A 16751-nucleotide genomic window follows, 5' to 3' on the forward strand; every position below is an offset into this window, starting at 1 on the left:
GGTGTTTCCTTTAATGCCTGCAGCCGGGCCATCTAACAGATGTGCTCATCAGGCTCCATAGTGCCATTTTAACATGCACAGGTTGTTTTCTCTCTTTGCCATCAGCAGAATGTCTGTCCTCTGAAGACCTCACAGAGTTAACACATTTTCTCCATGGTTAACTGGACCATTTTGTAAATTATAGCCTTGTGCCCATGCAAACATTATGCACTATTATTACTAGACGTATCATTCATGCCATTTGCTAAACAGCTTCTTAAAGGGACAGTTCGCACAAAAATGAAGATTCTTTCATCGTGTACTCACCCACATACCATTTGAAACTAGTATGACCGTTGTGTCTGTAGAACACCAAAGGAGTTATTTAGAGCTGTTCTTACAGTAGAATGGTGAAAAGTGAATGGTGGCACGGCTATCAAGCAAGATTTACAGTGAATAATGTTTTAAATTTTGGTCTGTTCCTCACAGAAAGCAACTGTATTACTTCAGAGGACTTGGAATGTAGCATCCATGTTGTGTGGGTCACTGTTATGATGTTTTTTATGGGCTTTTTAGTAATTTTTGGAGCTAATAGCCCATTTTGGAACTTAAAGCACTTTCATTCAATGGAAAGAGCAACTCTGACATTCTGGTAAACATCTAATTTTGTGTCCCTCAGAAGAAAGAATGTCACAAGGCCAGGGCATTCTGATGTATCCTGATGCATCTGAGCTAACTGTTATGTGTACTTACTATAGTAATAACAGTAAATTACGCATAATTACTAGCAACTAAACCTAAATGAAACCCTATGCATATGCAGATTGTGAATTATCATATCCATAATAGTTAAAAAAAAAAAAATCAAATTGTGGGCATACACTATTTTGCCCTAGTATGTCTCAAATGGACAGAATGTTTGGGTGTACTATCACTTTTAATACCAGAACACCATCTAATTTTCCAACAAGTAGGTGTAATTTTCCAGAATCTGAGGACATAATGAATATTGTTGCATTAATATGTTGATTGTTTTTTTTCTCAAAGGGGGGCTGCTTCCATCCCTTTAGCAACTCAAACCACCCTTAACCCACAAACAACAACAACAAAAAAAAAAAGTGAAAAAGTCTACCCAAGAGTAATGGAAGCATGATGAAGATTTTGCCCTAGGTAGGAAAAAGGCTTTTCTGGTGCTCATTAGAGCAAAGAGACTTGGGAAATTAATTAAGCTCCCTGACTGCTAATGACTGCAGATTGGACAAGTTGATTAATAATGGGTCAGAGCATCTGAGTCGGATTCTATGTGAACAGCATTGATTGAAGTTGATTGGACTGATGTTTTTGTATCAGAAGCAAATCAATTTTTTCGCACACAACATGATTCCATCAAGTAGCCATTTCAGCTGTAATGGGTTGTTTGCACATGACGTCACAGCAGCAGTGTGAATGAGTCTGGAGGGCAGGGAGTGTATTTTCTATATAGGAATCCTATCAAAAACTCAAAATTCGTATGTTTTACGTCGTTTATGGTTGCTAAAATCGATAAAATGGAGAACCCAGAAGGTGTTTATATCGTTTACATAACTTATACCGTTTTTTATAACTTATATTGTTTAACTTTAAAAGTTGTCGCCTTTTAATAGCGTTTTGCGTCTGCTGATACTGAAATTAATATGGTACCTGCTTACCTTATTTGTTTTTGATTTGGTTAAATATCCACATTCTTCATACTGTTTGCAGGGAAGAGAAGCTATTTTATCCCATTTAATGGTAATTTCACTTCAGTTTTGTAGTATTCCGTTCACAATGTTGATCTGGTTACCATGAGAACAATGTCATGCGCTGCTGCTTCAACCATCATAATAGAAAATGTCCAAATAAATGTTTAACAAGCTGACAGAAGTCGATTCAACAACAAAGACACTTTCAAAAACATTCAACTATGTGATTATTTTATTGAGTGAGAAGTAGTGGGTTAAATCAGTGACATTATTAGATTTGATATACGGCGTCTTTCCATCACCTCCTCAATCTGCTTCCCTTGGTGTGTTTTTACACGTATAAAAGGCAACAATTGTATTACACCGTCCAGTTTTTTCTTTGAATGATGATCTGAGCTCCTGTTGCAATTCTCGATTCAGCATAAATGACGTACAATGGCGACATTTTTCACAATCGTGACAGAAAATCAAAAATACTTCCCTAACTTCACTAGCAGAAAGGAAGCGCGACATAAACAAACCCAGACTAGAACTGAACGCGGCGTGACGGCAGCTTCACATTCTCTAAATCGACTTCCTCGATGGCAGGAAAGTCTTTCAGTTCAGTGGGAAAGTCGCTCATCTTCATAACATAAAGATCACGTCCAACATATGTTGTGATTTTCTGTTTACAGCTTTCTAAACCAACACAGAAAGGACTTTTCTCCATCTCTTCCATTCTAATTTTCACTGCTTGCTCTCCACCGGTATTTCGCGCGTCACCAGAACCACGTGATTGCAAACAACCTATTGTATTCGCTCATTGTAGTTGCACATTTGTTTTCTCGTAATAATCTAACTTTGTTCTCCAGGGCGTTGTTTGAGTTTGCTACAGTGGCGTGAGGGTAGTACACCTTGCTAAAGCTGATGTTTTGTTGTTTTTTGGTTGGTTTCTTGTTGCGCAAAGCATAATGGAGGTCACATAGATGTTTGCAGCATTCAGCGTTATCAGGTTTAACAAACAAGCCAGCAACGCATATCGCTGAGTCAGATTGCTATAACAACGCCTCATAAATAAGAATGAGTGTAGACTGTAGTATTAGCATGAACTGCTCTACCTCACCACCGCTACTCAGAGTGGGCATGTTCTCATGCATAAATAGATAGTGTGAAATAAACAGGCCAAATACTCAACATCAGGGGTCATCCACAAGCACATCTGTTTGAGATAGTAACCACTCCTGTGTGGGTCATAATATAATTTGGGTAGAGGTGTATTACCAGATTGATCATATCATAATTACCATTGTAATTAACCTTCACTATGTCCTGGCAAGTAGTGAATGTAGCACATATGTGTGGCAGAAATCACCCAGGTACAGATTTATTACCTAGTTTAAAACCTATTGATCTGTTGGAGCTTGTCTATCCAATGAGCTGGCAAGACTTATGTGATTAGCATTGATTACATGTTTTGCAGTGGCGTAGGTTCATGCGATTGAAATGCACGGCCATCATTGTGTTATGGTGATTGAAAAATTTGCTTCTTAGCTGTATCAAGCTAATCTGGCACATTGCATAGCAACGCTTTTATGGCTGAATAGCCTTTGATTGCTTTGGCGTACATCAAACACTTGTCCTTTACAAGCCTTACTCCCTGCCTCATTTCCTCTCTAGGATCTTCATTCATTTTTATTTTCCTGTGTTGGCAGCTCTGTATAATCCAAAGAAGGGTTCAATTTCCTGATGGGGATTGCTGAGTGATCTCTGAGATTCTCCCATTCAGCGTCCTAGCCATCCATCACACTTACGTTTGAGAACACACTCGCCATAGCTAATGTACTTGTCGCATAGTCACAGTTGTCAAGGAAATGGAGAATAGTGTTCTTGTTAACAGTTACATGTACTTACTATAGTAATAAAAGTAAATTACGCATAATTACTAGCAATTAAACCTAACCCTATAGTAAGTACATGTTGTTAGTACATAGATAGTACACAATACATAATTTTATAATTACAATGTAACAAAGACACATTCGCAAGACACAAAAAGTTTATTGTAATGTCTAGAGTTGCTGTTTTCCATACAATAAAACGACAAGCTCCAAAAAGCAGCATAAAATACTGCTTATGAATTTACCCTCTGCTGTATAGCTGTCAAATATAGACAGCTGTTTCACTATTGATAATTTTAAGAACATTTTTTTTTTTTTTTTTCCAGCTGATGAACGGTACACACATAAATAGCCAATCAGAATCCACTTGACTTTAAAGAGCTCAATCTTGACGTAACTGCAGGATACAGTTATAATAAACAGAATGATATTGTGTGCTGGTGTGGATGCTAATATAGTTAGCATTGTTATTCTCATTGTTCTTGGTGTGAATGGGCCTTTACACTACGTTTTTGTCTTCTTCCCTTTGTGTGTTTGCTTAAAATCTTTCTTTCTGGCATAATGATCCGTTGAATAGATATTCCTTTCGATACGGCTGAGTGAATGCCAGATAGCCTCAGTAGGCTAACCTGCTGATGCTAACATTTTTGTTTTTGTGTGCACATCTGTCTTTTCTTCACTCTTTAGTGATTTAAACCTCAGCTGAGATCATATGGGCCTCTGTCATCCCTCTGTCATTTCTCTGTGTAAGCAGATTTGTTCCCTACTGAGCAAGTTTGAAACACAATTCCAGAGTATGTTGTCACGCTATGGAGCTGAAAAATCCCTCAGGAATATGCCAACATTTGTGTGAGTGTCTGTATGCACATTCTATCATTCATCTTTAATAGGGATCAACATAGAGTCCCTTCCCTTCTTTATTGTGTTCATTTACAGTAAATGCCATTCTAGGTCTTTTTGGTGCATTTTGGTGGGTATTAATATAAAGTGTCTGATAGGTTCTTCAGTAATTAAAGTCAGTGGGACTTAGCCGTGTGTGATGTAGTGCACTTGAGCTCAGGCCGGAGGAAAATACAGGATGAAGCTGTCAATATTCTCTAGACACTGAGAGATTCAGTGGCTGTCAACAGTGATGGTTAAGAATAGAGACAAAGGCTGTAAAGGCCAGGTCACACCGATAACAGTAACTGTAAAGATAACAATAAAGATAACTATATTAGTGTCCACCAACACACTATAACATTCTGTTTTATTATAAGCGTGTGCTGCAGTTTTGCCATCTGCTGCTTTAGCTCATTAAAGTCCTGTGGATTCTGAATGGCTGTCAATATTTTTTTAAAAATTTATTATTCATTAGTTGGAAAAAAATCGCTGTGAAAGTGATTCCAACCATATTGTTCCTCTGTGCTGTTTTAGTTGCGGTGTGAACTCTACTATTCTTAAATTTAGAATTTAAAACAATATATTTATTGTTATTATAGTTATCATCCTTGGTGTGAATGGGCTTTTAGTCTGATCCTAGTTTATAGAGTAAACTAGTTTTCTGGAGAAGGTCCTGTTATTATTGGCTCTGTGAAAAGTATGTCCAAGATGGTGGACAAAGGGAGATAAATACTTCATTATTAGATGTTCAGTACCACCAAAAAAAGTTTTTTTTTTTTTTTTTTTTTTTAACGGAGTGTTAGGGTGTACTTCTGCATGTTTGTTAGCTTAGCAACATGCTAATACCAAATATTGTACTTCATCGAAGTAGTACTAGTTGTTTCCGTCTATGTGCAGTTTTCAAAGTTAATTACGAGATTCTATTTCAGTTAGGATGCTGCTTTACAAGGCTGGAGCCTATGTAGGCAATAGACAGCTAGGCAGCACACTAATGCCTGGCTCACACTACTGGAGTTTTAGGCCGATTTATACCTGATTTTCCCCTCCAGAGAATCTGAGAAAAAATCTTGTCCACGACCTCGATCGGTTCCGATGTTCGGCACAGATTATCTGGTAATGTGAGACATTCACAGATAAAATCTTGCACCTCCCCATCTGATCTCACACAAATCGGGCTCACCCTGATCATATCAAACATGTTTAATATTTATCGGGATGAGCAAGATTGTAATAACATCAGTACTGTCACAATAGCCAATTGGAAACAAGTATACGACGCGACGAAAGTGACAGACATTTCGAAATGGCGACCGCAAAACCAAGATCAAGGAATCTACAATGTAAAAGGTGACACTAGCGCTTTTGAACTACAGTAGGCAGGCAATATTATAACGGTAAACATTCTAGCACACTACGATAGTAATAAAAGGTCAATTTTACCTCCATTTCTCGCTGAAGAACTGACAATCCACGTTGAGCCCGTCTCCTCAACGATTTTTTTCATCCACACTCGTTTATTCTTCCGCTTTTATGTTTTCTCACAACAAACGATTATTATTGCTACAGCAAGTTTCCGTGTTTCAGGAGCCTAGCCATTTTGTTTACATCCGCTTTCGATCTGCTGCGTAGATCACGTGACACGCTTCCTCTGGCAGATAATCTTAATAACATTTTGTAGTGTGTGATGCTCAGCGAATTTCAAATCTTATAGTGTGATTATGTTTAAGATTTGAGGGAAGAAAATCTGCAAAGATTCTCCTGAAGTGTGTGCTGCAACCAGATTTTACAATTGGATAGGATTTTAAAACTCCTGTAGTGTGAGCCAGGCATAAGTTTTGGAACGGAGCCAGTGTATGACTCCATTGTCTTTTAGAGATTCTAACAATTAATCATATATCCTCACTATATGTGTAGAATGGGTCACTAAGTTTTCATGAAGTGTTCATTTTGCAGATATATTCATCCCTCTTTGCATTTCTTTTGTTCCAGTGCTGAGGCTGCTGAAGGAGGGAGCTGACCTGAACACAGTGATTTCCTCAGGAGGATCTCTGCTCCATCTGGTAAGAACATAAGGACAAGCTCTGACAAATTCACTTACATGTGCATTGCCTCCTGAGCTGTCATACACTCCGACTGTGGTGTCCTCTGCAGAAATTCTACCTTTCCCTTTTTAAAGCAGTGTCCCAATAGGGTCTAAGTGGTAAAAAAAAAAAAAAAAAAAAAAAAAAAAAAACTCACACCTTGGCTGTTTGTGATCAAAATTGGAAATGAAAATGGCAACACTTTAGTGTAGGGTTCAATTATCACTATTAACTACTTGCTTATTAGCATGCATATTACTAGGATGTTGGCTGTGTATTGTTACTTATAAAGCACATATTAATGCCTTATTCTGCATGACCATGTTCTACAATCTACTAATTCCTACCTAATACCTAAATGTAACAACTACTTTACTAACTATTAATAAGCAGTAATTAGGAGTTCATTGGGGCAGAAGTTGTAGTTAAAGGACTAGTTAACTTTAAAATGAAAATTACCCCAAGATTTACTCACCCTCAAGCCATCCTAGGTGTATATGACTTTCTTCTTTCTGATGAACACAATCGGAGAAATATTAATAAATATCCTGACATGTCCAAGCTTTATAATGGCAGTGAATGGGACCAACGAGTATGAAGCTCAAGAAAGTGCATCCATCCATCAAAAACGTACTCCATGCGGCTCCAAGTGGTTAAAGGAACACTCCACTTTTTTTGAAAATAGGCTAATTTTCCAACTCCCCTAGAGTTAAACAGTTGAGTTTTACAGTTTTCGAATCCATTTAGCCGATCTCCGGTTCTGGCGGTACCACTTTTAGCATAACTTAGCATAGTTCATTGAATCTTATTAGACCGTTAGCATCGCGCTTAAAAATGACCAAAGAGTTTTGATATTTTTCCTATTTAAAACTTGACTCTTCTGTAGTTAAATCATGTACTAAGACCGACAGAAAATGAAAAGTTGCGATTTTCTAGGCTGATATGGCTAGGAACTATACTCTCATTCAGGCGTAATAATCAAGGAACTTTGCTGCCGTATCATGGCTGCAGCAGTGCAATGATATTACGCAGCGCCCGTGAGCCCCTGCTTGCACAGGGAACGTGCCTTGCAACCATGGAGACGTTTGTGAGAGACGCTGCGTAATATCATTGCACTGCCATTATAAAGCTTGCACACGTCAGGATATTTATTAATATAACTCAGACTGTGTTCATCAGGAAGAAGAAAGTCAATTAGACTTGAGGTGCACACTGCATTTTTCGTTCCATTGACTTCCGTTCAAACGCATGTGAATGCATCAGACTGGAAATTCAAGCTCATGTGAAAAATTTTGCATTTCGCTGCGTTCCAAAGTTCAAGTTTGGTGAACTCTGACCTGCGAATTCGAAGATAGAAGATCGTTTCGTCACGACATGACCTCTTGGCTGAATTAAAAGAATGATATTTTTGTAGTAAATGTATTACTTTAAATTATGTGTTGAATTCATGTTTCTAAAAAAGACGCTGGAGACTGTGACGTCATATCGCGACCGTTACAGCATCCGAAGAAATTTTGCTCGTTCAAAGTCTTGTGTGACCACGGCTTTAGGATGGCTTGAGGATGAGTAAATCTTGGGGTCATTTTCATCTGAAAGTGAACTAATCCTTTAATAGTTAGTTAATACTGAGTATTAGACCCTATAATCTAAGGTGTGACCAAATATGATCAGCCTCAATATAAAAAAAAATAAAAATAAAAACTTAAAAAAATAAATAAATAAAACTTATTGTTCCCAGTCAAATGACTTTGAACAGCCAATATTTGATCCCTTTTTTGAAAAGCTTAGCAAGATTAAAGATCTTAATTTATTTTCCTTTATTGGACAATTCAACATGTTCTGTTCAATGCCCGCTTGTCAACTAAATGGTCGGCATCCATTACACTCCCTTTAGTTGGTTCATTGTAACTCTGGGAAACATTTGACACCATTCTGTGACACTGACTTTAATAGACCCGGTCCAGTGTTTGAGCACTACACTCAAGCAAGATGGATGACTCAATTTTTGTTAATTAATTTTGTGACCATAGGAGAGGTAAATAAATTTAAAAGGTTCGCCAGGGTATAGTAGAGCTAAACAGAAACAAATCCAATTTCAGTGGTAATTGGATACAGTTTAATTAAGTCTTGGCACTCTCTAGGAGTCAAGAGATGCTCAAACAGAAAACAATACATTTTTATGGTGCTGCATTTGAAATCAACCATTCATACCCAATGCAATATATGTAATTAACTTTTTAATTACAATTTCGATGATTGCAGCTCTAACAGAAATCAGCCTCTGATGTGAAAAGAGTTAAATCTTTTTAATCCATTTAAATTTCTCATTTCTCAAATGCACAGTAGATTAGTTAAATAATATCTGGATGGAGTTAAAGCACTTATTCACTAAAGCTAATTTTAAACTAAAGTTAATTTTTTTAACTGCCTATTTTGAGGCATAAATAGAAATACGCCGATTCATGCTGCGGCCCCTTTAATTGCTCGCGTTCTCCACCCCCTCCTGAGCTCTCGACTCTATCACTGCATAAACAAAGTTCAGACAGCTAATATAACCCTCAAAATGGATCTTTACAAAGTGTTCGTCATGCAGCATGTCTAATCGCGTAAGTATGGTATTTATTTGGATGTTTACATTTGATTCTGAATGAGTTTGATATATGCTCTGTGGCTAACGGCTAATGCTACACTGCTGGAGAGATTTATAAAGATTGAAGTTGTGTTAATGAATTATACAGACTGCAAGTGTTTAAAAATGAAAATAGTGACGGCTCTTGTCTCTGTGAATACAGTAATAAACGATGGTAACGTTAACCACATTTAACAGTACATTAGCAACATGCTAACAAAACATTTAGAAAGACAATTTACAAAATGACTAAAAATATCATGTTATCATGGATCATGTCAGTTATTATCGCTCCATCTGCTATTTTTCACTATTGTTCTTGCTTGCTTACCTAGTCTGATGATTCAGCTGTGCACAGATCCAGACGTTAATACTGGCTGCCGTTGTCTAATGCCTTGAACATGTGCTGGCATATGCAAATATACGTTACGTTATATATATTACGTAACAGTCGGTGGTATGTTGAGATTCGCCTGTTCTTCGGAGGTCTTTTAAACAAATGAGATTTATATAAGAAGGAGGAAACAATGGAGTTTGAGACTCACTGTATGCCATTTCCATAAAATACACCAAAAAACAGAACTTAAAGTCACAAAAGTGCAATCAATATTTTTATCACACTTAATACACTTAAAAAACAAATATTTTTGAACGTGGAGATATTCTATTAGATGAGAACAGAAATCCTCATTGCTCCTTTGTGACTGGGAATGCTACATGTCTACATCCTTGCTTGCTTTTGTCTCTGCAGTGTGCCCGCCATGACAATGTGTTCGCAGCAGAGATTTTGATAGAGAAGGGACTGAATGTCAACCTGCAGGATGAGGACCTCTGGACCGCCCTGCATGTGGCCTGCGCCTGCGATCACGCAGATATGGTGCTGCTGCTACTGCTGGTGAGGAGTACTATTCAATTCAAATTTATTTGTATAAGGCTTTTCACAATACATATTGTTTCAAAGCAGCTATACTGAAATTGCTTGTTTCAATATTACAATATGATACAATACGAATACACCACACACAGACACCATCAAATCAAATTTTGTATATTAGCTTTGAGATCATATAAGCTTAGTGTACTTCAAAACCTTAAATTTCACTTCAAAGTATAACAGACATAAACATATTGACAATTGTTTTTGTTCTGGAAAAAGTGAGCAAAAATCATAATGATTTATCTTGAATCTTGAAGCTATCTTGTAGCTAATAGATAGCTTTCTTCAGGGATTGCAGGGCCAACACAGGAAAGAAAACTACTTGTCAAGTGTTTTAATGGGGTTTTAAAGAAAATTCTTTTAATTTCTCTTCGTGTCATCTGTGACACCTCTCTTTAATGCGATTAAAAGGTTTGTGTACTGAAGGATGAAAGCAAAAATAACATGGAAGAGATGAACTGCATGACTACTGCCTACCTCTCTGTACTCTCTTACTGGGGTATTGAGAATTTAATGAGCTCCTTGACACACCACACCACTGACCAGGTGTATGTGTGGAGGTGCATTTCAGTAACGCATTCTGTACACTGTTTAAAAAAAAAAAAAAAAAAAATAATAAATAAAAAAAAAAAAAAAAATATATATATATATATATATATATATATATATATATATATATATATATATATATATATATATATATATATATATATATATATATATATATATATATATATATATATAATATATATAATATATATAATATATATAATATATATAATATATATATATATATAATATATACACACACAGTGGTGCTCAGAATTATTGACACCCTTGGTAAATATGAACAAAGATGAGTGTAAAAATGCATTGTTTATCCTTTTGATCTTTAATTCATAAAATTATCAAAGATCTAACCTTTCATTGAAGGAAAATAATTGAAAGTGGGGGGAAAATCACATTATGAAATAAATGTTTTTCTCCAAAACACGTTGGCCACAATTATTGGCACCCTTTTATTCAATACCAGCTCCATGTTGGTGGTGCTTCTTTTCTTCAGTTCACTCCACTCATTTTCTTTAGGGTTCAGGTCAGGGAACTGGGACAGTCATGGCAGAAGCTTAATGTTGTGCTCAGTGACACATTTGTCTGTTGGTTTTGATGTTTGTTTTGGATCATTGTACTGATGGAAGATCCAGCCACAGACCCTTTATTGGATTTCTAGCAGAAGCGGTCAGGTTTTGATTTTATCTGTTAGTATTTGATAGAATCCATGGTAACATGTATCTGAACAAGATGTCCAGGACCTCCAGCAAAACAAATAGGCCTACAACATTAAAGATCCAGCAGTATATTTAACTGTGGGCATGGGGTAGGGGAGAGCGGGGTAAGTTGTCACACTTTTCACACTGTCTAACATTTACTGAGCACTATACATCACAATGGTATAAATGTCATACCAATTGAAAGAAGGAAGTCTTGGGCACATATGTTGTATTCATTACATTTCTATATCTTATCTCATTACGGAGTTGAAGACTGTTGAATAGAGAATGTGCACTTGTGACAATTTGCCCCATTGGCAGGTAACTTGTCACACTAGATTATATAAAAATAAGAACACAACTTCTTAATTGTTATTACTGATTTTAATTTTTAAATTCAAACCAGAACTGGAAATATAAACAGTCATGCCTATAGAATTTGGAAAAACAATTATTTCAATCCAAACAATACACATTTCAGTCAAAACACATTAGGTGGCAAGACCACTTTACTTTGAACTTTAAACTCAAACTTTCTCTGGCTTGCACATCGATCCATGATAACTGAATGAAATGCTGCAAATAACTCGCTTAATTTAACATATTTAATCTCAGAATATAACTGACTTAACATGTTGAACCTCTTTTTTGAGCATGTTCTATGTGTTTATTTGTACTGGGGCAAGTTGTCACGTCCTCTTCCAGGCAGATTTGAACATCTTTAGTTGATTGAAACTTCTTAATTATTGCCCTGATGGTGGAAATGGGGATTTTCAATGCTTTAGCTATTTTCTTATGGCCACTTTCTATTTTGTGAAGCTCAACAATCTTTTGCTGCACATCAGAACTATATTCTTTGGTTTTTCTCATTGTGATGAATGATTAAGGGGATTTGGCCTTTGTGTTTCCTCATGTTTATACTCCTGTGGAACAGGAAGTCATGGCTGGACAATTTCATGTTCATGATACCCTGGTGTGCTACAAAAAATGTAAATATGAATGGGAATGTACTTAAGAGATATTTTAATCATAACAAATTCAAGGGGTGCCAATAATTATGGCCAATGTGTTTTGGAGAAAAACATTAATTTCATAATGTGATTTTCCCCCCACTTTCAATTATTTTCCTTCTGTGAAAGGTTAGATTTTTGCTAAGTTTATGAATTAAAGATCACATTTTTCAAATCAACTTCATTAATTAATGTGGTTCAGTTAACATAACATTTTGAGTTTCTGTTGATTAAACCAATCGCTTAACTCATTTTTTACATTGTAGTGTAGATGTAGAATACGTGTCTATCCTTCCTTCCTGACAGCCTTTGTAACTGCTGAGCACATTTCCAAAGATGGACCATTTTGGAGCTTCAGATATAATTATGTGGAATAGAGCGTCCAGGATATTTTTACAAAGGAAAAAAAAATCAGAATAGTTTTTTTTTTTTTTTTTTTTTTTTTTTTTTATAGAAAACTCTACTAAAACAGATTTAAAACAGCATGAGGGTGAGCAAATGATGACAGAACTATACCTTTAAATTCAAACATGTATCGGGTTGCAGTCGGATGTAAAAAGAGCTACATACACGTTTCTCTTGCAGGAGGGAATCCGAATAAGACGGCTTAGAGTAAAGTTCTGTCATATGTTGGACATGCCGGATCAGATGAGCGTAATCCTCCACAGTGCTGACAGATCCAGGCAGGATCAGGATTTCCCTGAGTCTTTAGACAGGCTGTGTTCAGCCAGCACGCAATCTTGTCAGATCGCTGCCTTTACCACAAACAAACACAGCAAATCCTCCAAACTAAAACACAGGTGATTTAACTTACCCTGACAGAATGTCTTCAGTGTTTCTTTTAAAAAAAAAAAAATGATTTTTTTCAATTTTTTTTTTAATTATTTTTAAATACAGGAATTTTCAAAAGATGACTTTGCTATTTTAAGAAACAATTAATAATTCTCCAATGATATGGAGTGTATAAAATAAAAATAAGGTTTTCGTTCTGTTTTTTTTTTTTTTTTTACCAATTCGATATGACTATCAAATTGACAACAACAATATTAAAGGTGCCCTAGAATCAAAAATTGAATTTACCTCGGCAACCATTGAATAACCCTTGAATAACAAGAGGTCAGTACATGGAAAAGATATACATTGAGTTTCAAACTCTATTGCTTCCTCCTTCTTATGTAAATATCATTTGTTTAAAAGACCTCCGAAGAACAGGCGAATCTCAACATAACACTGACTGTTACGTAACAGTCGGGATCATTAATCTGTACGACCCCAATATTTGCATATGCTAGCCCATGTTCAAGGCATTAGACAAGGGCAGCCAGTATTAACATCTGGATCTGTGCACAGCTGAATCATCAGACTAGGTATGCAAGCAAGGACAATAGCGAAAAATGGCAGATCGCGGGAGCGAGAGACTTTAGGGGGTCACAGCCTGAATCGGTGCATAGTTAATGATGCCCCAAAATAGGCAGTTAAAAAAATGTATTAAAAAAAAAATTTTGAACTGAAACTTCACAGACACATTCAGGGGACACCTTAAACTTATATTACATCTTGTGAAAGAACATTCTAGGGTACCTTTAATAATATTAATTGTTATTGTAATTATTTATAAATAAAATAATAAAATATAAAATATAGTACTATTTAAAAAAAAAAAAAAAAAAAAAAATATATATATATATATATATCTCCTTAGAAAATACTTGGTAAAATTACAATACTAATATTTATGTCTTAATCTCTTAAAGGGTTAGTTCACCCAAAAATGAAAATAATGTAATTTATTACTCGTCCTCATGCCAATCCACACCTGTAAGACCTTCGTTAATCTTCGGAACACAAATTAAGATATTTTTGTTGGAATCCGATGACTCAGTGAGGCCTCCATAGCCAGCAATGACATTTCCTCTCTCAAGATCCATTAATGTACTAAAAGCATATTTAAATCGGTTCATGTGAGTACAGTGGTTCAGTATTAATATTATAAAGCGACGAGAATATTCAGGAAGCTTCAGGAAGCTTCAGGAAGCTTCGGAGCGTTAGGAATCAGCGTATTGAATCATGATTCGGATCGCGTGTCAAACTGCCAAACTGCTGAAATCACGTGAATTTGGCGCTCCGAACCGCTGATTCATAACGCTCCACAGCTTCCTGAAGCAGTGATTTGAAATCAGCCATCACTATATAAGTCTTATCACTATATACTTGGCACACCAAAAATATTCTTGTCGCTTTATAATATTAATATTGAACCACTGTACTCACATGAACTGATTTAAATATGTTTTTAGTACATTAATGGATCTTGACAGAGGAAATGTCATTGCTCCCTACGCAGGCCTCACGGAGCCATCAGATTTTTTACAAAAATATCTCAATTTGCATTCCGAAGATTAACGAAGGTCTTACGGGTGTGGAACGGCATGAGGGTGAGTAATAAATGACAAAAAAAAATTATTTTTGGGTGAACTAACCCTTTAATCACATTTTTTTTCTCAAACATTATATCCATCAAGCTTCTATTCTGGTGGAAAATGCCCTTAAAGCTTCTTTATTGTTGGCAACAGGTTCATAAACGCTTCCCACTACAAATCTGGTAAAATGGTTGGCACACATTGCATTCCCAAATGCACGTTATAAGCATAATGCAGAGATTGTGTGGAGCAGATTTTGCGATTTTGATAATCACACTAAGCCATATTGTGATTTTGGTGTTTTTTTTATATTGTGCTGCCCTAACCAAAACACATATTTCGACTTCCCCCTTGGATTCACAGACAGTTAAGACACAAGTGTGTCACTGTTTTGCCAGTCGAAAGCTCACTCTGTGTGCGTGTCAGTGAAAGCTCAAAGTAACATCTGGGTTATTTTTAGCGCTGTGACTTCAAAGAGTGTCTTTCCTTAGGAGAATTTCTTCTCCAAATGTTAGAGTGGAGAGAAGAAGCTCAAGATTATTTCTGCTTATTGGCTCCAGTACAGCACAGCATACAGATGTGGCCTGTTTGCTATGGGCACTGATAAGCCATGTAGTTTGGGTCATATTTTTCAAATGTGCGGTTTATTTCTTTACAGAAAACTTTTGAATTTTCTTTTGAACTTTTGAACTCTTTTTTTTTTCAGATGTCCTTGAATCTCACTGATCAAGAATGGAAGAGAATGGAATAACGGAATGGAATAACGTTTGAGATTTGTGGCTTTGCATTTGCGAGGAAAAAGTTTGACTAAGATTGACTGCCAGTAATGATAACAAATTTGTTTGATGTCGTCAGAGAGTTAGAAAGGCTGTTAAATCAGCAGGCTATTGAGTCGTGCGTCGCCTCCCTCAGATTCCCCAACGACTATGTAATTGAAACATACAACTGAAAATTGGCTTTAAACATGGCTATGATGCACTGCAGGAAAACAGAGCATCTTAATATGATCTAAAATTTACTTATAGTGGGAAAAGGGACCATTATACCATGAATTTGTCATTGAACAGCATATCCTTCACAAATTAGAAGCCTTGGGGTGTAAACAGACTATGAGTCAGTGTGTTTATCTCTAAAGAGAATCTAAAAGGATCATGCCAGGGGAAGATATTCACCCCCTTTAATCCAAACCCATTTACAAAGATTCCTACACACGCTGTTTCTCATCCAACGGGCTTCTTCATCCTTCATATTAATGACTAAATCATTTCATTATTATCAAGAGAACATGGAAAGTCTGCCAGCTCGTGCATCACACATGAAGCCACACTTCCTGCATTTAGACCTCAGGTGAAAATACAGATCACGATCTTCATATATCCATGGAAAATACACATCGAGACCTCTAAGAAAACTATCGTCTGGTTATTGTTATTCTGAATGTGCACCGCTGAGACACCAGCTATGCCTGCTCTACTTTTCAGTGCGTGTGTCTGACTCCAGACCACTTTCGACCTGATTTTCATTGGAGCGTGAAGCAGCAAACCATGTGCGCCTGCCAGCTCATTTCAATCACAGACCTCCTTTAGGAATAGTGTCCAAAATACACTTTACTATTACTACTACTACTACTACTACAGACATGTATACACACAATGCCTGTGTTCAGTTCAATTGGCTACGTCCATCATAGATGCAGAGATCTAGTTTAGTCTGTATCACAACTGAAATATTATCTATAATATAATGTTTAGCCTTCTCTTTATCTGCAGTTTAATATGGGGGAGCTAATCCCACATAAACCACTTTATTCAGTTGATGTATAGGCTCAAACCCCACATTCCTTCATATCATGCATCACCTTCACAAGCACAACTTGTGCAGGATGTTTCACTATGGTATTCCTTATTCTATACCTCTCTTACACTTAAAAAGTATTATCATTTCTCC

The 16751-nt window shown here is 36.4% G+C and overlaps 1 protein-coding gene across 1 annotated transcript in view; it reads left to right on the plus strand.

The window, feature by feature from the left end:
• myo16 (myosin XVI) overlaps positions 1 to 16751 on the plus strand; it is a 203165-nt gene that overhangs the window by 17463 nt on the left and 168951 nt on the right. The window contains exons 2-3 of the mRNA XM_067410402.1: positions 6449 to 6519; positions 9921 to 10064. Coding sequence (XP_067266503.1) covers positions 6449 to 6519; positions 9921 to 10064 — 215 coding nt within the window. The remainder of the gene's footprint in view (positions 1 to 6448; positions 6520 to 9920; positions 10065 to 16751) is intronic.

This window comes from Chanodichthys erythropterus, chromosome 14, assembly GCF_024489055.1.
Source record: "Chanodichthys erythropterus isolate Z2021 chromosome 14, ASM2448905v1, whole genome shotgun sequence".
In the NCBI taxonomy this organism is placed as follows: Eukaryota; Metazoa; Chordata; class Actinopteri; order Cypriniformes; family Xenocyprididae; genus Chanodichthys; species Chanodichthys erythropterus.